We start from the raw sequence: 22808 nt of genomic DNA, 5'->3' as shown, positions 1-22808 counted from the left end.
CTATTTACTAACTTTTTGTTTCTTTCCTCACCAGTTTACACATTATAAGCTTCCTGAAGACAGGAATCATGTTTATTCATCTTCCTGTAATTTACAGTTCCTTTATAGTTAAGTTAAATACCCCTGATGTAAGAGTTCACACTCATCTCTCATGGTTCTGCACTGAGTGGAGCTGTAGAATAATCTGGTCATCTATACAAGAGTTTTTCTGAAGTATAAACTAACTTGATTTCAGGTTTTTCCACATGGAACAATCTAGTTTTCTAACTTTTTTCTCATAAACTTTCCTTTACCTAATTAGTTTTACATTTTCCTACCCAACATGGAGCCCAAAACTAGATAAAGTATAATAATACAGGTCTGGTAACAATCTGGCCAATGTGGAACATAGTAGGAAAATCACCTTATAATTCCTGTAGCAGACAGGAATTAAATAGTGCAATTTAATAGTTGTGTAATCCCTAATTCAGATCCTACCTTTTCCAATTTATCAGCTATGCTTGTTTTCACATCTTTATTTATTTATTTATTTTAAAAAAATATTTATATTTTTTTAGTTTTCTAGGTGGACACAATATATTTTATATTCATGTGGTGCTGAGGATCGAACCTAGTGCTTCATGCATGCTAGGCGAGCACTTTACCACTGACTCACAACCCTAGCCCCTTGTTTTCACATCTTAAATAAAAATCCCACACTTCCAGTCTTGTTTTTTCAAGATGAAATCATCTTATAGTAACTACATTAAATGTTAGGCTCCCTTCTGTCATCCTTATATTTTACTCCCCCACCTACATCCCTGGCCCATCCCATCTTCATTTTTTTTTTTTTTCTTTCGGTGCTGGAGATTGAACCTAGAGCCTCTCTCATGCTAGGTAAGTGCTCTGCCACTGGGCTACACTCCCAATATTTTAAGTCCATTCTGAATTGTGATAATTTTTCTTACTTTTTCACACTGCCTTGGTTCAGAAAATGAAAACTGCAATTTGCTTCTTGGAATATATAGAAATTTATACTCTTGGAAAATTCAAGGAACTTTAAGCAGTGATGTAGAACTTTCTGAAATATGGGTAAAATAATGGAACCATGACTACCAGAGGTAGTCCCAATCATATATTTTTTTTTAGATAGCATGAGAGATGGAAACTAAAAATAACCAGGAGAGACGGTTGCATATCTTCATGTTTACCAACATGCAAAAGCATTTTAAACCTAAAATCATTTCATGCAATGGCATGCAAAACCAAATGCAGCATAGAATGAAGAAAAGGGGGTCAGTAAAGAATGCAGAAGGTTCCAGGCAACCAACTGAAATAAGCTTCAAGTTCATACAAACCTCCAACATTAAATTGCTATGTCTGATATAAATGTTTTCACCATCTAGTCTCTCTCTCTTTTTCTGTGAAAATGAAAGGGGGGAAAAACAGAAAAGCATAAAAAATTAAAAAGTTGTTCTTGCAGGAAAAAACTGCAAATTGGCAAACCAAAAAAAATACGTAAATTAAATGTCTGCAGCACAGCATATGCCAACATGAAATGGTCACAGAACCACAAGGACACACGGAGAACATGATTACCACTGGAAGATGGATGACCTTATTGATGAATGATGAGAGACTGTGATGACGTTATTTAAATAGACAGTGTTCCTGGCTTCATTGGCTTCTTAGGTAATAAGCTGTTACATGTTCATTTTTGAAACTGAACTGTTTGAACATTACCCTAAAACAATATATAACTTTGAAAAGCTTTGAAATTCCAGGCACTATAGAGTGGAAAAATGATCTAAAACATTATTTAGCTTTTTGTAGGTATTTCATACTTAGTAATACTGTAGCATCTAGATCTCTAATATCTTTTATAAAAAAAGATCTAAGGGCATTTTATAATCAGCCAATAAATATATTCAGTAAGAACTGATTCATCTCTTCTGCAGCAGGGAGGAATGAGGCACACAACAGTCAAACATGTAGCTATTAACAACACTGGGAGCTGCTGCTATGATGCTTTTCATGATAAATATGTATAAAATATCACAAATGATTCCAAAAATGGGATGCCATTGTGGCATAGTTCTTATAAAGTTTGAATGTAAAAGATAGGTTTTATGAAATAACCTCACTGGTTATTTCATTTTGTTGAAAGAAAAAAGATATTTTAAGTTGAACAAAAATTTTTTTTTCCTGATACTGGGATTGAACCCAGGGATACTCTACCACTGAGCCACATCCCTACCCCTTTTTATTTTTTATTTTGAGACAGGATCTTGCTAAATTGTCCAGGCTGGGTTGAATTTGCCATAATCCTGCCTCTGCCTTGTAAATAGCTGGGATTACAGGTGTGCACCACCACATTGGACCAACAAAATCTTTAAAGAAAATAGTATAAGATTATAATTTCTTTGGTGGGTGTGTGTATGTTCTTTTTATTTTGTACTTTGAGATTAAGGTATCATCCCTAAGTTGTTTAGGGCTTCACTAAGTTGCTGAGGCTACCCTCAAACTTATGGTCCTCCTGCCTCAACTTCCCAAGCCATGGGAACTACAGGGTGTGTCACTACACTGGGCTATAACTGTCCTTTTAAAGTAAGTTCTGATTAAGAGAAATCAATGAAAAGAATGGATCACTGTCTTTTTAATGAATTGTAAGTCAGTACGGGTGAAATGGCAATGTAGCTTTGTGAAGGTGAACATGGCTAACCTTCCTCATTCTTATCAGATCTTCGGGTTTTTCTGCAAGCTTCTGTTTTGCCATAATTCAAAAAAGAAAAAAAATAACAAAATATTGGCTCATTGAAGTTTGTTTGAACCGTCAATCTATATTATTTTTAAGGAAAAGGGAGTGAGGGAGAAGAAAAAACTGAGGGAGTGGAGGGAAAAAGGAACAAGTGGCCTGTTGGCACAAACCTGTGTTTGGTCACCATTTGAGGTGGGTACTGTGACCTCGATGTGGGTTTTTTCCACCTACATTTAAGAAATAAAGTGGTAAAAACAGTATAGGTTAGTAGGTTTCCATGAATAGCATTGCTTCCAAACAAGCTGCATCGTTATGCTGGTTAGAAACAGGATGATGCAGTCTCAGGGCGGGTGTTAGGGGCACGTCTTCCTGGTGGTGGCAACGTGTTAGTTCACCACCATAGCTGTAAAGCTGACCAGGCCAAATGGACAATCAACCACATCACCAAAAGAGAAAATGCAGGTACTCACCCTATCAATGAAGGAAAACATTTTTGTACTATTTATTAAAAAAAACTACTCACTAAAAATAACTTAGGCTCATTTGATACTATAGTCATGTTTTTGTTTTGCCTTTTCTTTTTTATGATTAAAAAATAAATTTACAAATAAAAATATCATTTTATACATGATAGAAATAAAATTTTTATAGTTAAAACACATGTAATAACATGACACTGAACAGGTAATATGACGGATTTTGTTAGTTGATCAAAATATTTAAGGAGGCAATTTCACTCTTCAGTTTATTACACCACAAAACATCAAAATAAACATCCAAATTGTAACTGACACATGCAATTACTTCCAGGGTTGTTTTATAAATAACACACACAGGACTCAGCAGCAACACTCAGCTCTCCACCAGCTCTTCTCTAGGGGGTTATAGCTCATGTGTTTGGGGGAAGGGCAAGATTCATCCTCAATAGTGAAAAGAATAGTGAAGGTCTCCTGTGTAGCTTTGAAATACCTTTAGTAACAGTCATTTTATACACAGAAAATGAAGTACTTATTTAAAAAAAACACAGATACATTATTAAAAAGAAACATAATAGAGTGAGAACTGCCTAAAATATTGGATATTTCAAAATTAGAAAATGGATTTTTAATTAAAGGTTAAGTTAATCATTTTGTATCATTAAATTATTTTCTTTCTTCATCTTCTTCACCTACCACCCCCAATTCTGGGATTGTACCCAGGGATGCTCTACCTGAGCTACACTGCCAATCCTTTATTATTTTTGAGAAAGGGTCTTGCAAGGTGTCCAGGTTGGCCTCAACGTTTCTATCCTCCTGCCTCCTGGATGGCTGGGATCGAGGGTGTGTACCACAGAGCCCACCCGTGTCATTAAATTCTTTACAGAACCTCACCAACCTGTGGTTTTATATATTCTTTTTAATCATGCTAAGCAGCATTACCTTGGAATACAATGTCACTGTGTTACTTCCTCTAGGACTAAATGTAAAAATCAAAAGAATACCACACGTTGAAACATTGTCAAATCATAAGCACATCCAGCTATAGCACTTTTAAATTACCAGGGGTAATTAACAATTGGATTCTTTCTACTCTGAATATCAGCACACTTGCTATGTGGCTGTCAACAAGTTATTTCACTTGTCTGAACTTAAAGTTATCTTATTCACAAAATGAAGATAATGTCATCATAGAATTATATACACTTAGCAAAATAGCAGTATTAATTGTTTTATAAAGCATAAATTCCTCGTTTAAATATCTTTTTGTGTTCTCAGCAATCCAACAGCAGAAAATTGAGAGCTTCTACTTCAGTTTAAGAATTGAGGTCAAAAAACTAGGAGCAGTGGGACAACCTGTAGTTCCAGCTACTCAGGAGGCTGGCAGAAGGATCAACCTGAGCCCAGGAGTTTCAGGCTACCCTGGGCAACACCAGAAAAAGAATTGAGACCAAGTAGCAATAGTAGTTCTACTCATAACCCTATGGGGAACATTAAATGAGATAGAGATATACATGGGGGAGTGTTGCTTCCACAACTGCAGAACAGACTTTGTGGAAAGACTGGAAATGATAAAAAGCTAGCTCTGTCTGGCATCAAACTAGTGTTAGATAATGAAATTTTCACAAGTATAAAATTACTTTATTATTACTGTTGCTTTATATAATACATGTCTTCAAGTAACTGCCATAATTATTTTCTAACTGCTATAAATGAAATCAGCTCAGATTCACCCTTGATTCTGCCACTAGTACTGCAGTAATAGGCTATCAGAAGTGGTTTTCAGTTTCATTTCAACATTCCACACGAGCATTTTCAAAACACATATTTATATAGAATTAAGTGGAAATAAGACCCCCCTCGCCCTGGCCTTTAGCACTTAAAGTAATATACCATGGAGTGTTTTTGTCATTTTACTGGAGGTCCCAAGAGCAACAGGAACCTGTTTTTTTTTAATTAAAGCATTATAGTTATGCATAGGAGTTATATCATCATAGGAGTTATATATATCACTTTATATATGCATGGAATTTGATTTACTACATTTCAGTCCCCGTTCCCTCCACTTCTCTTCCCTTTCCCTCTTCTCTTTCCTCTACTATCTTCCTTTCACTCATTTATCTTTGTATTTTTTAGTTGTAAATTGACATAATACCTTTATTTTATTTATTTATTTTTATGTGGTGCTGAGGCTCAAACCCAGTGCCTCACATATGTCAGGCAAGTGCTTTGCCACTGAGCCACAACCCCAGTCTTCATTGGTTTATTTTTGATTGGTGCTTTCTACATATACAAAAGGGTGAAATTCCCTGTGTGTGTGTGTGTATATATGTACATAACGTGATTTTGTTAAATTCCTTCCACATTTCCTCCCCATTCCTGTTCCTTCTTCTGCTCCATTGATCTTCCCTATGTCTTTATGATATTTGATCCTCCAAAAAGAGAACCTATTTTTAAAGATAACTTGTCTCTCTTACAGACAAAAGGAGAACAGCAGGTCAGCAGAGAGCCAGAGAACAGTTAGCCAGATGGAAGAGTCCCCTGACTACTCCCACAACCCAACAGGTTCTAGTTAATGTAAGAACAGAGGCATAGTGAACAGTGCCAGGTGATATACCCTAACATTAAAAACTGAGCAGGTAGGCTAACATTAGAAAAGCATTGTTTACTTGGAACCTAATGACCAATAATGTCATGGACATTTGGCTAGCTACAAAAATGACAACACTCACCCTTCACTAGAGTTTTTATTCTCTCTGAACTCAGGATAGTCTTAAAAGTACAGTAAAGATGTATGTCATATTTTTTTAATATAGTTGAAACAGAATCAGATTGCCCACTGTTATATAGATAAATTAGATATTGATCTGGCTCCAAAAGAACAGGATTAATCCATATGCAATCAATGAAATCTTAGTTTAAAATTTTTAAACACTATCTAAAATGTAATTCTTCTCATGAATGACATTTTTCTTACGAGACTGCTTCTCATAATTTTTGTTGGTCACATTTAATTTTAGAAACCTGAACTAGCACCTCAACTCCATCACTGCTTAAATATGTTTAAAAACTTATAAACATGTATATATTTTTAAAGCCCAGTAACTATTACTTCTGGGAAAATTGCTAATTAAATTGTTGATTTTTCAACTTGGTGCACTGACTATGGGTACAATCAACTCAGAATTGAAGCAACTAGCAGCCTAACCTCTCCCACATAATGGATGTTCCCCTTCTTATTAGCTGCTTACAATTTAAACAACCACATAAATGTGCTTTCTGTAATACCCAGTCTTTTGAAATGTTGCACATACATCCATCTTAGGAATCAAATTATATTTTAATTACAATAGCAGAGCTCACTCCTAAGTAAGGTGGAGATTCCTTTTGAGTGAGTGAAAAATATTTTAAAAAGCAATCAACCAAGCTGGTGTGTTTTATAATCCCAATTTTCTAATATTAAATTGGGTCAAGGGGTGGATCACCTGAAAACTTCTGGGATAGCTTATAGTCTTTATAACATAATTTAGGAAAATATGTTATAGGTTCATGAGAGATGACATCTTTCAGAAAGACAAGACTCTGTTTCTTTTTTTTTTTTTTTTAAAGAGAGAGAGAGAGAGGAGAGAGAGAGAGAGAATTTTTAATATTTATTTTTTTTTAGTTCTCGGCGGACACAACATCTTTGTTGGTATGTGGTGCTGAGGATCGAACCCGGGTCGCACGCATGCCAGGTGAGCGCGCTACCGCTTGAGCCACATCCCCAGCCCAAGACTCTGTTTCTTTGAAAACTTTCCTGGTTAAGGAGTTGAGACCTCTAAATCAGAAAGTGAATTGGCTTGATATGTGGATTGACGTACCTTCCATGCTTCTGTGGGCTCTGGCTCAGCTTGCTCCGGTGGCTCCTCTTCTCTTTTCCCTTCAACCTTCACTGTTTCCTTCGGTGTTTTTTTGGCAGATGCCTCTGGGCCGTTGCCCTCAGTGACTTGACTCTGAGCAATGGCTGGTGCAGAGGTGGGCCGAGGACTTCGGTCTGCTGAATCAGCAGCTGCTGCTGTGTGAGAAGGGGAAAAGGGAAGAATAAGTGAGTCCAGAGCCACCATACTACTTTAAGGACACCGGGCCAAATAACTCTGCATCCAGGACAGTGTGTGAATGTTACAGTCTAGTGACCTACCGCACAGAAGGCAAACAATCATATCTCGTTCTGAGGGGCAAAAAGATAGCTGAAGATACCCTCACCAGAAATGTGAAAATGTATTCACAATCCTGTTTCACAAAAGCTAAATTCAAAAAGGAAAAAGATAAAGTAAGAAAAAAAATGGAAAACCTGTTAATCTTCAATGTTGTCTATGGAGGAGAAAAAAAGGATTAAGTCTAGTTTCCTCTATGAAGCCTTTTAAAAATACTGTTTATTTTTAGGTAGTTTCAGGAACCTAAAAAATACTGTATCTAGGAAAAAATATTGTGTCTGATTTTTTCTGTGAAGTCTCCCTGTAATGATAAATGGCTCTTCTGATAAGATATTACTACTTTTTTTTAAGAGAGAGAGAGAATTTTTTAATATTTATTGTTTGGTTTTTGGCAGATACAACATCTTTATTTGTACGTGGTGCTGAGGATCGAACCCAGGGCCACTCGCATGCCAAGTGAGCGTGCTACCGCTTGAGCCACATCCCCAGCCCAAAATTACTACTTTTTGATACTTGTAAGGGCAACTCTTTGAACTAGATGCTTTCCCTTTTAATAATAAATCATTTTACTAAAATAATATTGATTCAAAATGTATGGTCTTCAGTCATAAAAACAAAACAAACACCTTTTGCATTCTGTCCCACCCCATCCCAGAGTCCTATCAATGTGTGCTACAGCTTCTATTCTCTAAAACATTTAGAGCAGTGGTTCTCAACCAGGGCTTATTTTGTCCCCAGAGAACATCTGGCAATGTCTGCAGACATTCTAGGTCTTTACATCTTGGGAGAGCAGAGAAAGTAGGTACTGACATGTAGTGTATAGAGGCCAAGATTGAGAAACCTTGATTTAGGGAAAAGATGTATAGATTGTTTTAGAGAGAAAAAACAATATAAGTTAATGACAAACACTTGATCTTCTGTTGTATTGGTTTGGACTCTAACTTACTTCAGAGCAATCACTTGGGGTTGGGGATAGAGCTCAGTGGTAGAGCATTTGCCCCTGGGTTCGATCCCCAGGGAGAAGAAGAAAGAAAAGAAATAAAGAAATAGTCATTCATATACTATTTGTGGTTTTTATTTTCATTCTTTTAAGGATTAAAAAAAATTATCTCTGCATGTTACAGTAAACCTTACTAATCTGACATTGTCTAGGAATGAAGGTATTTGTTAACATGATTTAATATTTGTTCTTTTGTAGTACTCTGGGGATTGAACCCAGGGCCTCTCACATGTTAGGCGAGTGTTCCACCTCCGCTCAGCTATATCCCCAGCCCTTTATTTAATTTTATTTTGAGATTCTCTTGAATTATATTATATTCAGCTTAAGTAGCTGGGATTACAGGCATGCACCATTGAGCCCAGCTATGATTTAATAGTCTAATAATATCATTATTCTTTAAAAAATTTTTTAATTGTAGATGGACACAATACCTTTATTTATTTACTTATTTTTATGTGGTGCTGCGGATCAAATCTCATATGTGTGAGGCAAGCACTCTGCCACTAAGCCACAATCCCAGCCCTCATTATTCTTTCTTATACTGAAACTTTTTAATTTTATTTTTCATGGAAATCTTAAAATGTTTATTACACATTTTCTTTCCTTAAACTGACTATACTGTATATAACCTATTTTAACACATTTAGATTTATAAGATGCAAAATTTAAGTAAAACAAAGTACTTCCTTAAACCAGAATGAATTAATAAATTGAAATTTACAATTACTTCCTATATACAACACCAAGAAAGAAATGCTTATTACTCAATGAACAAACTGTGGCCTCTTGCAAGTCTCTGATACACATGGGTGCTCTAAACCAGTCAACGCAAGAATGGCAGATGGCAGACCAAGCCTAACAAAACAGGGGAATGTGACAAAATATTTTGCTCACAGTTGTGTTAAAGTATCATTATACATGTGTATTCACACCTCCTCTCAAAGAATTAATTCAACTCTGCTTGGCATCACAGAAACATAGCCCATGCTCTCACCATGTGTTATTTTGCCACTTGAATTTGGTTTTAATCCAATACTAATATTGCAGAGCCAAATGATTTGTCTTTAGCATTCCTAGCCTTGGAAATCTGTACTGTATGTGGAAGTGTAGGTATAAATGTAAAGACTGAGGGTTAGAAACAAAGGTGGAAACAGTTAAGAATAGGAAAAATAGAAGCATTACAATGAACAGCACTGATTGTGAAAAGGCAGTATGGAATAGGGCAAAGACCAAATCATGAGTCTTCAGCCCAAACTTATGTTAGTCACACACAGTAATGTGACCTAGATCAAGGAACCTAATTTTTCAAACCTCAGTATTAACATTCATAAAATGTGGAAGATATTAACTCTATAGGATAGTTGGGGAAGGGGTACTCAAGGGCTACAAACACATTTTATGAACTCTAAATATTAATAACTTCTAATATTATACTTGTCCTTATATTTCTCTTGTCATGGGTTAATGTTTTAAGAGTAAGTTGGGCAAAAACTATGCAAATACTGATATGAAATTCAAAGAAAAGATATCACCTGGGAGTCCTGAAGAGAGGCAAATTTCTTTCATTTTCTCAATAAGAAGATTGCAAACTATGGATCATGATAAAATATCATAGTGGTGATTTTTAAAACAGCTTTATTGAGATGTTTTGGTGTGAGACTAAGGATATGGCTCAGTAAAGTTCTTGCCCAGCATGTGTAAGGCCCTAGGTTCAATCCCCAGCACTGGAAAGGAAAAAAAAAAAAGAAGACATTTTGGCTCTTCAGTTTTATTAATTAATTTGTTACTATTCACGATTTTGGTACATATACAGAAAACCCTTAACTTTATTTTTTTCTATCTAATCAGTTTATATATGCGTGTAGAAAGCTCTTCGATTCACTGTACACAAATGGAGCAGAATTTTTAACCTCTCTGGTTGTACATGAAGTGGAGTAAGCCATTCATGCAATTATACATGTACCTAGGATAATGATATCCATCTCATTCCACCATCTTTCCTACCCCCATTGCCCTCTCCCCTCCTCCTTTGTCCCATCCAAAGTTATCCACTCATCCCAAGCTCCCCTCCCCCTTGTAATTAGCATTCACTTACCAGAGAAAACATTCACCCCGAGAAAACCCTTAAGTTAAAATATTCAATAGTTCCCATTTCTGAAGGTCTAGACAAAGAAAAGTACAATGTCGATACTCTTACAGACCCACTAACTTCAGTTATTATATTGTTCTTGGCTGAGAACAATAGAAACTTGGTTATATACCAGAGCAATCAAGAGTAAAACTCAAAACCATCACACGGAGTAAATGGAAGCTTCTAGCTGCTACTTACTGGCACTATTTCTGCCAGTATGATACAGGTTCAGCAGGTGTACAGGGGATCAATGGTCCCATTATCAGAGGGCCCACATGAATCATCTACAGATCTTGAACAACAAACAAAAAATGAGCTGATACTCAGGTCCACTGCAAACAGACTGGTCATCCAACAGAGAGGCTTGGACATATATTTTGTACTAAAGTACCAAAGATGAAAAGAATGTACTTCCCTGGCAAGTACCATTTGGCAAGAATGAACTATCTGGTGGTGTGACCCTAGTAAGTTACATAACTTTTTGGTGCTCTAGTTTTCTCATGAATAAAACAAGAGTTCCTAAATACCTCTTGTTCACTGGGTTGCTAATATTAAATAGGAATACATGGAAATGGTTGGAAAAGCAAAAAGTGCAACAAGCTGAAAAATCCTTGTCGTATTATTAGCTATCTTTATGACTTAATACTCTATCTTAAAACTGGGATCTGAACCAGTTTTGTTCTCCAGCTGGTGAAGCAGATGCTCTGAGTACCAGACAAAACAGAAGAGAAAGAGTGCTCATTTGTATCATAAATTGAGGCCCCTTATAAAGTAATTCTTCTTAATGTTTCCCTAATATATTGTTTCTACTATCGAGGGTTATATTTTTTTTTAAAGGAGGGTGGACCCAATAGGAAAAAATTTTTAAGGAAGATGGAGAAAGATCTAGGAAAAGGTATGAAAAATAGTTTCAAAACAGTTTCCAAGAAGATAGCACAGAAAAAAAGAATATCTATGAAAATAGAACCATAAAAATTTTCTGTAAGGTTGGGGTTGTGGCTCAGTGGTAGAGCACTTGCCTAGCATGCATGAGGCACTGGGTTCGATCCTTAGCACCACATAAAAAATAAATAAAATAAAGGTAGGGCTGGGGATGTGGCTCAAGCGGTAGCCTGCTCGCCTTGCATGCGTGCGGCCCGGGTCCAATCCTCAGCACCACAAAGATGTTGTGTCCGCTGAAAACTAAAAAATTATAAATAAATAAATATTTGAAAAAAAATAAAGGTATTGTGTCAATCTACAACTAAAAAATTTTAAAAAAAAATTTTTTCTCTACTGTTTATATGCAGTTCAAATACTTACAAGATATGTAAAGTGCTTAAAATAATGCCCATAACATACTGAATGCTCAATGAATACTATTAACAACTACTTACTTTCTCCTTTCTTCCTTTCTTTTTAATATTTTTTAGTCATTGATGGGCTTTATTTTGCTTATTTTTTTATGTGGTGCTAAGAGTCCAACCCAGGGCCTCGCACATGCTAGGCAAGTGCTCTTCCACTTAGCTGCAACCCCAGTCCACTTTCTCCCTTCTTAAAAGAAACAGTGTCACCATGGTGACAGAGTAAAAAGCACATGTTTGGGAGAATAGTCCTACCTCCTACTTCTAGTTCTGACTATCTTTGTGACCTTAGACAAGTCGCTTAAATTCTCAGGTTAAGTTGTAAGAACAACAAACATCAACAGATAAGTATTTCAAGAGATTAGAGGGGCTGGGGATGTGGCTCAAGCGGTAGTGCGCTCGCCTGGCATGCGTGCGGCCCTGGTTCGATCCTCAGCACCACATACCAACAAAGATGTTGTGTCCGCCCAGAACTAAAAAATAAATATTAAAAATTCTCTCCCCCCCCTCTCTCTCTTAAAAAAAAAAAGAGATTAGAGAAAGAACAGCTCAATGAAAATGTAATGCAAATAATAAAGGTATGAGCTGGCATAAATTAAACTTAAAATACACACTGAAATAAAACCTAATGTTAATTATTTGAAAAGGTTAACAAAATTAACGAATCTCTAGCAAGACTGTGGGGGAAGTGGAGAGAAAAAAGGAGCATAACTTTCTAATATCTAGAATGCAAAAACACTGCTACAGGTCATATAGATATTAAAGATATTCAACTTTGTGTCAATAAATTTGAAAATTAGATGGAATAGACAATCCCTAGAAAAACACAATTTACCAAAACTGAAATAAGAACCAGAACATTGTAATAGTCTCTTACCTAATAAAGACACTAAATCTGCCAGTAAAGAACCCTCCCACACAGAGAAAAAGAAAACAGAACTATAAAATTTTTCTCTACTGTTTATATGCAATTCAGATACTTAAAAGATATGTAAAGGACTAGGACTACATAGCTTCATTGGTGAATTCTTCCAAATATTAAAGAAGAAATAACACCAATCTTACACAAACTCTTTCAGAGAATAGGAAAAGTGGGAATCCATCCTCAGCTTATTTTATGAGGCCAGCATAAAAGTGATATTAAAACCTGATCATGAGCTAGGGCTGTAGCTCAGTGGCAGAGCACTTGCCTAGCATGCATGAGGCAATGGGTTCTATCCTCAGCACCACATAAAAATAAAAAACAAATAAAGGCATTCTAAAAAAATTTAAAAACCTGGTCATAACATTATAAGAAAGAAAAATTATATGCCCATTTCTCTTTTGAAAATATTATTATCTCTTAACATCCATATGAAATTGATTCTAGGACTCTCCTAGGAGAGTCAAGTCCCTTTTTTTTTTTTTTTTTTTAGAGAGAGTGAGAGAGGAGAGAGAGAGAGAGAATTTTTAATATTTATTTTTTTTAGTTCTCGGCGGACACAACATCTTTGTTGGTATGTGGTGCTGAGGATCGAACCCGGGCCGCACGCATGCCAGGCGAGTGCGCTACCGATTGAGCCACATCCCCAGCCCCTCCACCATATTCTTTAAATCATTCCTACATTATTTAAAATACATAATACAATTTAAGTATTATGTAATATATACTGTACTGTTTAGGGAATAATAAGAAAAAATCTGTAATACATTCAGCTTAGATAAAAAGTTGTTTTTGTTTTTTTCCCAAATAATTTCACAGATGCAGAACCTGAAGGTATGGAGAGCTGATTACAATTGTAAAAATTCTAAAATGATATAAAAACCATATCATGACCAAATTGAGTTTATTTTTTTAAAATATTTATTTTTTTAGCTTTAAGTGAACACAATATCTTTATTTTATTTTTATGTGGTGCTGAGGATCGAACCCAGTGCCTCATGCATGCCATGTTACTACTTGAGCCATATCCGCAGCCCCCCAAATTGAGTTTAATCCAAGAATGCTTGGTGGGTTTAAAGACTGAAAGTCAAGGCAATCCACATATATCATAAAAAGGAAAAAAATCACTTTATTATATCAATTAAGTAAAAAGTATCTGGTAAAAGTCAATACTAATTCATGGTAAAAACTTTTAGAAAACTAGGAATGAAAAAAAAAAAACTTCCTTATGTGATAGAGTATAGCTACTCAAAACCTAGAGCAAACATCATACTCGGTGATGAAATACTGCAACTCTCTCCCTGAGATTAGGAATGAGACAAGAATGCTAATCACTAATTTTTATTCAGCATTACGTTGGCTGTCCTAGCTAGCAACAAAGCAATTAAAGAAATTAAAAGAAGATTCCAGATAGATTATTTATCTAAATATGAAATGCAAACAGCATAAGTTTTAGAAGAAAATATTGGACAAGGTAACTTACTTGACAAGGAAGGAGATGCCTGATGGTGTTAGATGAGTATGGCAAAGACACCAAGACTGAGTGACTCCAAGCCAGAAATCTTGGATTTCTATATTCCCGACTCTGCTCCTCTACCAGTGTGTCCCATTCCATTAAATGATCAAGCCCAGGAATAAAACTCGATTTTCTTTTCCTTACCACGTCAAGTATTTATCAGCAATTCTGTCAGCCCTGCCTCCAAGGTGTATCCCTGACCACTTTTCTCTGTCTTTGTTCCCAGTACCAGGGCCAAGCTCTCAACTTCTCACCTAGATCCTGCATCAGCATTCACCCTGCTTCTGGATCTACTCTCACTTCCATGGAGTCTTCACCCCAAGTTCTGAGTAATCTTGTTCAAAAAGGATTTCAAATTATAACACTCCCTCTGGAAGCTTCCTTCTGCAAGTAAAATAAAATCGAAACTCCTACTGTGTGTGGCCCACGCCTACTTCTCTGACTATTCTTATCTTCTATTCCTTTTCCCTTTGTTCACTAGAATCTAGACCTGTGCTTGCAATATGAGAGCTACTAACCACATGTGGCTATTTAAATTTATATCTAATTAAAATTTGGTTCCTCAGTTGCATAATCACATTTCAAGTTCATATGTATTATACACACACACACACACACACACATACACACACACACACACACACTTTTTTTTTTGAGTTGTAGTTAGACATAGTACCTTTATTTTATTTATTTATTTTTAATGTGGTGCTGAGAATGGAACCCAGCGCCTCACATGTGCTAGGCCAAACCTTAGCCCCACATTTCAAGTTCTTAATGGCCACGTTGGACATCACAAAATAGAAGATTTCTGTTATGCTTTATATCAGGAATGTCCCCCAAAGGCCCAGGTATTGAAGCTCTGGTCTCCTGCTGGTTGGTACTAATGGAAGGTGATAGAAACTTGAGAAGGTAGGACCTAGGTTGGAGGAGGTGGGTCAATGGGGGCATGCCTTTGAAAGCTATATTTTGTCCCAGGCTCCCTTCTCTCTGCTCCAGGCTGCCATGAGGTGAGCAAGGCCACACATTCTCACCACCATGACAGTTTGCCTCACCTCAGGCCCAAAGTAATGGAGCCAGCCCACCCTTGGACTGAAACCTGAGCCAAAATACACCTTAGCCTCTCTGTCAGGTATTTTATCACAGGGACAGAAAGGTGACTAATAGAATTTTCATCAGCAAAAAAAGTTCTGTGGGGCATCACTGATCTAGACACACCAGCCTCATTCCTACTTGCAGCACTTTGTACTTGCCTCTCCTTTTTGTGGAATGCTCTTCCCCTAGATTTTGGGCAGGCTGGCTACTTCTCATAATTCAGGTCTCAAATGATACTCTTCAGGGGAACCTTCTAAATTTAGATTGGACTGCCCAATCTGAAATAGGTCCTCAATCCTCCCTGCCTTCACCCACTCTATCACTATCTAGCAGTGAAATCCTGATCTAGTCACTATTCTCTCTGAATTGCAGTCCCCTTTTCTTAAGATTCGTCCACTGAAATAGACGATTAGTAGGATACCTTCCATTCCACCACTAAGAATTTGTGCGCATCTGAGATAATTTGGTTCTCTTATAGATAACTGTGCTTCCTTTATCTCTCTCTAAGGAATTAGGATCACAAGAAATCATTAGTATTCAATACAGACCTCCATCGAGACTCCGGGATGCCCGTTTGCTTGCTGTGCGCTCGAAGTGTGGGGCAGGCCTGTCAATCAGAGCACTAGCTTGCCTGGTCTGAGCTTGAGTCCGGCCGCTATATCGAAATTTGGATCCCAGGGCAAGAAATTTGCTTTTGGGAATGGTGTCTGTAGATGTCAGTCTGAGAGAAAAATCATAACAATCACATATTATATAAATTATCTCATTCTGAAACTGTACAATTAAAAATAAGATCAAGAATAAAAAATGTTTCTCAATTTTAAGATGTAATTATAGTTATTAGGAGGTTTCAAATCATGCAATCGTTATTTCAGTTCCATGTCATGTCTCAAAGCAATCAGTATATTTAGTTGTTGCCTTCATTAATATCATCTTATATCTCTATAGATAGGGCCTTATGGTTTTCACTGCAATAATTTCACTATATCTTTGTAATATTGTCACCATTTTATAGATACAGGAAACTGAACCACCCAAAGGAAGTTATATGTATAAGGTCACATATCTGTTAAGGGACTGGGCAGTAACAAAGGCCAAGCCCAGGACTGTTAGCTACAGTTAGGGCAATCATAGAGCACCCAGTGAACACAGGATCCTATTCTCCACTTCCCTCCTCCTCCTACCACACAAAGAAAGGTGCTTTGGAAATGTTGAGGCACGCTTTTCAACCCAGAGCAGGGAAAGTGGATTCATTTTGTCTTGCTTAAGATGATCTCAGTAGAGCTAAACAAAAGTGCCAGTCATATAAAGGAGAGAATTTCAATAGCAGACTTAAAATAGAAACACACATACATAATTTATCCTTGAAAAATACTTAAGTGAGAACAATACCTGAAAAATGTGTGATGTTCTACACAGACTTTCCATAATTTCTTAGCTGCTCGGTAACTGGGAAGTTTGAATCCAATGGTACTTTCGTATTGTTCTTGCTATAGAAACACAAACAAGGAACATAAAGTATCATTTGACTATAGTAATACAGCACCAGAGAAATATGGTGCCACCAACGAGATCATTGTAAAATCAAATAATGTTATCAATTTAAGGACATAAAATATCATTTGAAATGTTTTCCTACTCACCAGAAGAAAGTCACTCCTGAGGATGTCCTTTTCCAAAGCAAGGAAGCCAAGAAATGCATATTATTCATGCATTTTATTTTTGTTCAGAAAACACACATGCATGCATATACACACAAACACAGGGCATTTTTCTGAGACATAATTAAGTCACATTTTGATTGTCTAGACATTGCTTTTCCTTAGTTATTATCTGTATTTGGGATATTAGATTATTCAAAGATAAGGGAATGAGATATAAAATAATTCTTCCATCAATCAATATTATTACCAATAATAATTAGTAATAATAACTAAAGATTTGGCTCAAATCAGATTAATTTAAAAAAATTAATTAAATTTTAGAATTGGCAAATAAAAATTGTATATATTTATTGTGTTCAGTATGCAAATATTGAACATGCTAAATCAGGCTATCAATATATGAATTAACACATAATTTTTTGTGATGAGAACCCTTAAAATCTAATCTATTAACAATATTTTAATTTTTTTGTTTGTGCTGGGTATTGAACCCAGGGCCTCATGCATGATAGTCATCTCTTAGCAATTTTCAAGAAGATAATACACTGAACTATAATGATTATGTTGTATAATTGGACTCTTAAGCTTATTCTCCAAATTCTCTAATTATTAAATGTTTATTCTTTTTCCCTTTTTCTGACCTTTAATTTATCTAGATACCTCTAACTGAAGCAAACCATATCCTACCAGGGCTACAAGAAACATGTTATTGGTCTCTTACTTCTCAGTTTCTCCCTTTAGCATACTTTATTAGATAGAAAAGGAAAGTGAAATTTGTTTTCAGTGCCTATCATTGCCAATAACACTATGATTAGACAGGATCAATTTTTACACTGAAGAAACTGAGTTCAGAGAAGTAATTTGCTCAGTCTCATAGTTATTAAATGGCAGAACCAGAATGTCACTTCTAAGTCAACAATAGTTATATTCCACTTCCAGAATCCCGTTTTTCCTGATTGCTTTCCTAAATAGGAATTCTGCATTTTTAGCACATAGTTGACAGAGACTGAGGCCTTCCTATTATCATATTTATTAATATATGTGTGTATTTAGTTTTGTTTTCCCACATTAAGATACAAGAATGTTGTCTTATTTACCATTAAATTGCAAAGAAAGCCCTAATAAATATTTGTTGGTTGACTGACTTTTGGATTTGAAACTTCAAGGGAAGACATTGGCTGCTTTGTGCTAGGCACAGATAAATAATTATAATACAAAATAAATGCTTCAATGATAATCCCTACCCAAGATTTTTAAGGCTGCATGTCTACAATTTCCAGGCTCAAAGAGTGAGCTATTTTTCGCCAGCAGATGGTGATATATAAACATACAAAAAGCGACCTTATGTCAGGCTGGTCCTTTTCTGTGTTGAGTTTTTACTGTTATCTCATTTGATGTTCAAATAAACTGGGACTGAGGAGGTATTATCCTTCTTGGATGATAAGGAAAGAGCCTTAGATTTATCCAGGGTCTTTTGTTAAGCAAGTGGAAGAGAAGGAACTAGAACTTTTTTTAAAAAAATTTAATTCCTACTTAAACAATTTGCTATTGCACCACGATAGCTCTTTTACAATTTAAAATTGGCCTGCATCAATCAGTACATCCTGAATTTTGGCTACCTATTATTAACTAAGTTGATCCAGTATTAAGCTGAACATACAACTCTATTAAAAAATCTAGGACTTATGCATCAGGCCCTGGGTTCAATCCCTAGTAGTAAATAAAAATAATCTAGAACTTGACCCTGGAACATATAGTAACATATGTATATATACACAAATAAATTGTAATTGTAGAAGGTAGGATATAAAACATTTAACTCCACCAAGTAATTTTAGAATCTCAAGCTACAGAATTTATAAATAGTTTCCCATGAAGTTCTTACCTGGAGTAAACAAGAAACAAGTTTACCAATCCAGGTTTTACTTTTGGCAATGGAATATTTACTTACAGGAATAAGAATGTCTGGAAAACCAGTAATAAGAAAAGAAGATTACAGGACTTAACAATTTAAGAAAACAGAAATATTGGCCCCCGACTAGTTAGTTAGACAGAGACTACTCACATGGCATAACAAGGAAAATGGCAATGAGGAGAAGTTTGGTTTAGGAAGAAAAAACATGAATTCTGTACCTCTCCAGGCCGGATCTTGATGAAAAAGCTGCTGCGTTTATAAGAAATCTTCAGTACTTTGGGCCAAGGAAAACGGTTAATTCTCAACTTATCTTTGTAAACCAAAAGGCCACTAGAGCAGACACCTAGGATGATATCCACTCCCTCCAAGTCCTGAAAAAGAAAAGTGTCAGCATTCAGTCTCGAGCAAAGTGTTCAGCACATCATTAACTATTATCAGATAATCGGAAGATATCAGCAACCAGAAACAGTTATGAAACATATCATGGAAAATAAAGTGTAACCTGACAATCATAATCCATATTGACAGATAAGAGTTCCCAGAGGCCAGAGTTTAGGGCTACGTGTACCACCTGGGGATATAACTCTCTCTCTTAACGACATGTTTGCACAATTCTAATTCTCTTTTGAAATGATACAGTGGTAATCCCTCCAGAAAATCAAGTTAAGATTTGACTCTATTCCTGTATAAACTCAACATATGAAAATCTCAGCTTCTTAAAATAACTGATGTTAAGTATATTAAATTATAAATATTATCCCTAAGGCTAGAAAGAACATTAAGGCAAAATGAAGTCATGTTTACATGCCTCTTTATTAAAGAAAAAATTTTAAATATTAATAATCAATGTAATTCAAGGAAAATGAATTTCATCTGAGTTAATTTCTACAGATGGCTATATTTAGCTAAATAATCAAAACCCAGGGTTAAATTCTTTTGAAAGGTGCGGGTAGGGGGTACCGGGCATTGAACGGGCATTGAACTCAGGGGCACTCCATCACTGAGCCACATTCCCGGCCCTATTTTTGTATTTTCTTTAGAGACAGGGTCTCACTGAGTTGCTTAGCGCCTCACTTTTGCTGAGGCTGGCTTTCGAACTCGTGATGCTCCTGCCTCAGCCTCTCAAGCCGCTGGGATTACAGGCGTGAGCCACTGCGCCTGGCCAGAGTTAAAGCTTTTTGACTCCTCTTTTTCCTACAATGAGTATAGAGAAAAATGTTAGTGCCTACATGTGTTATGTATAAGCATAACAGAGATGCAGAAATTGAATATAGTTTTAATTCAATGACTATGTGACTGAAAATTTACCTCAAGATGCCCTCTTAAGTTTTTAAAGCCTGGAGGTACAACTACCTTTCTCTCTCTTTTTTTTTTTTTTTAATATTTTTTTAGTTGTTGATAGACTTTTATTTTATTTATGTATATACAGTGCTGAGAATGGAACCCAGTGCCTCACACATGCCAGGCATGTGCACTACCGCTGAGCCCCAGCCCCAGCCCTATATCTCTCTTTTAATGACACGCTTTACAGAAACAGTTGCTTTACAACATTTGGAAAAGGAATTTGCTGCCTGACTTCTTCACACCTTGCTGACTGACACAAACCTTTTGCAGGAAATGAGAAGTTCTGGAAATATACCTTATCTGAAATACTGATATTTCCATTGTCTATTTTAGAAATTCACAGAAGTTATAGTACCCAGCCCCCCAAAAACCAGGACAACATCTGAATTTGAAATTAGAAGTAATTGAACTTAAGAAACTATCGATATTCAGGTTGAGAAAATCATGAAAGATTAGTCTAGTCAAATCACAGACCAGATGTCTGTCTCTTTTCTTAATTCCTACCAAGTGATTATTTGGCCTATCCTGGAATAACTTCAGTGACAGGGAACTCATCACTCTTTGAGTTAGCACATCTCATCTTTGAAAAGCTCTGCTAGATAATTTGTCAAACTGAACTGAACAACATATTTCCCTATAGTTTACATTTTACTATCTCTAGGCTTATATCTTAAAGCCATAGTAAAATCTATTTTACACATCACTCCTTTAAATTAACAGGAAGGTAGATATTATGTCTTCCCAGAACTTTCTCTTTTGTAGGATTAATATCCTTGTTCCTTTGTTTTTCATTGGACATGGTTTAGAGTCTCCTGATCATGCACACTAGTTAAGTTCCTCCAAAGGTGCATCTGAGCATCCCTTTGAGCCCTCTCCTTCATGATATCCTCAACCTCTCCAGCCATTTGAAGATGAGGGAAGTCAAGCGATTGCCTTAAGTAATCCCTCTCTTAGGCTGTATTAGGCAGAAGTAGGATTAAAGTTTAAGTTTCCAATGCCCTAACCTAGGGGTTTTCAATGAGCCACTGAAATGTATTCGGCGTACATTAGAATCCCCATCCCAGCTTCTGGTTCAATAAGTCTGGAATGGAACCCGAAAAATGCATCTGTGATGCTAAATGCTGCTGACTCAGGGACCACACTTTGAGAACCATTACCCTAAGCCAGTGGTTCTCAGGTTCAAGCTTGTATTAGATTCATTTGGAATGCTCATTAAATCTGGAGGTTCTAGAGCCTGTCCTCTGAAATAAGTCAGTAAACCTGAGAGAAGCTCTGGAATCTGTACAATTAGTAGACCTCTCAAGTGAGTTAGGTGATGTTGGCTGTGAGAAAAGCCTTGCTGCCACTGTGATTTTTCAAATGTAAATGCATTTTAGGAAAATATAATTTCTTTTTCTCTAGGTTGTATTTTTTTATTTTTTACAGTGCTTTAGTTGTAAAACTTTTTTCTGACAGTGGATTGCCAAGTGGCAATTCAACTGATATACTTAAAATTCAAAAAGAATTACTATTTGGGGCTAGGACTGGGGCTCAGCAGTAGCGCACTTGCCAGACATGTGTGAGGCACTGGGTTCAATTCTCAGCACTGCATATAAATAAATAAAATAAAGGTCTATCAACAACTTAAAAAAAAAGAATTACTATTTATTTTCAATGTTTTAAAATAGCCCAGATAAATGCTGGTGAAAAGTAACACAAGTGCAATTTACACATAGCAAACCTGCATCATCTAGTGCATATTAATAAAGGCCAGAGACACATTACCTTTGCTTTATGCAGATCGACACCATACATAGACAACTTTTTGGCATTCTCAAGAAATTCCAAGTCAGCCTGAGCTGGAGTCATGGATCTTTGATAAAATAAAAATAAAAATTCAGTGTCATAGTATCCACATTTACACTAATCACAGTTGTATCTTCATGATACTTCATATAAACACAATCATACACATGTCGACCAATATAATATGTATATAAAATAAATTTTATAGTCCATAAGTGGATTATTATAGAATGGAAATGTTTTCATAAAGAAAATGGTATCTTGAAAAAACAAAAAGACACTAAAAAAATACTGGAAAAAAAAATTGAAAACTCCCTACAATTTCCTTCAAATGACCTCATCCATCATTAGCTCTGTCCTCCCTCTCTTCATCCTTTTCTATCCCATACATAAATTCCTTCCACTAATTTTCTTGCCAAGGAGATGACCAAATTAAATCCTCAAGGGGCATGGGACAATTTACAAGATCCTCTTAGCTGCCTTTTTTCCCTCTATACTCCTGAATTGAGTTATTATGGAAATTAAACAAGAGGGCAGCTGATGTTACTTAACTGGGACTCTTAATGGGGCCAGGTTTAATGAAAAGAAAATTTCTGGTAACAGATGGTGTTCTGCCCACGGATCTAAACAAAATAAATTGGTTAATAGAAGCACACAGATAATGGGACTGTTTTCTGTTATTAAGATGTC

At 36.1% G+C, this 22808-nt stretch overlaps 1 protein-coding gene across 8 annotated transcripts in view; it reads right to left on the bottom strand.

Moving 5' to 3' along the window:
• Nucleotides 1-22808, bottom strand: part of Epb41 (erythrocyte membrane protein band 4.1) — a 155132-nt gene that overhangs the window by 42795 nt on the left and 89529 nt on the right. For 2 of the 8 annotated variants that reach the window (XM_077791124.1, XM_077791125.1), the window contains exons 8-14: nt 22098-22185; nt 19208-19360; nt 16803-16900; nt 15959-16131; nt 7074-7267; nt 2908-2964; nt 1338-1400 (exon numbers count right to left, since the gene is read on the bottom strand). In XM_077791124.1, coding sequence (XP_077647250.1) covers nt 1338-1400; nt 2908-2964; nt 7074-7267; nt 15959-16131; nt 16803-16900; nt 19208-19360; nt 22098-22185 — 826 coding nt within the window. Of the gene's footprint in view, nt 1-1337; nt 1401-2701; nt 2744-2907; nt 2965-7073; nt 7268-15958; nt 16132-16802; nt 16901-19207; nt 19361-22097; nt 22186-22808 lie in introns of all 8 variants that reach the window. The other 6 variants (XM_077791126.1, XM_077791127.1, XM_077791128.1 and 3 more) reach the window with 4 other exon arrangements.

Source organism: Urocitellus parryii, chromosome 11, assembly GCF_045843805.1.
Source record: "Urocitellus parryii isolate mUroPar1 chromosome 11, mUroPar1.hap1, whole genome shotgun sequence".
NCBI classification, from domain to species: domain Eukaryota; kingdom Metazoa; phylum Chordata; class Mammalia; order Rodentia; family Sciuridae; genus Urocitellus; species Urocitellus parryii.
Note: the sequence above shows the minus strand (reverse complement) of the source record. Positions and strands in the feature narration are given on the sequence as shown.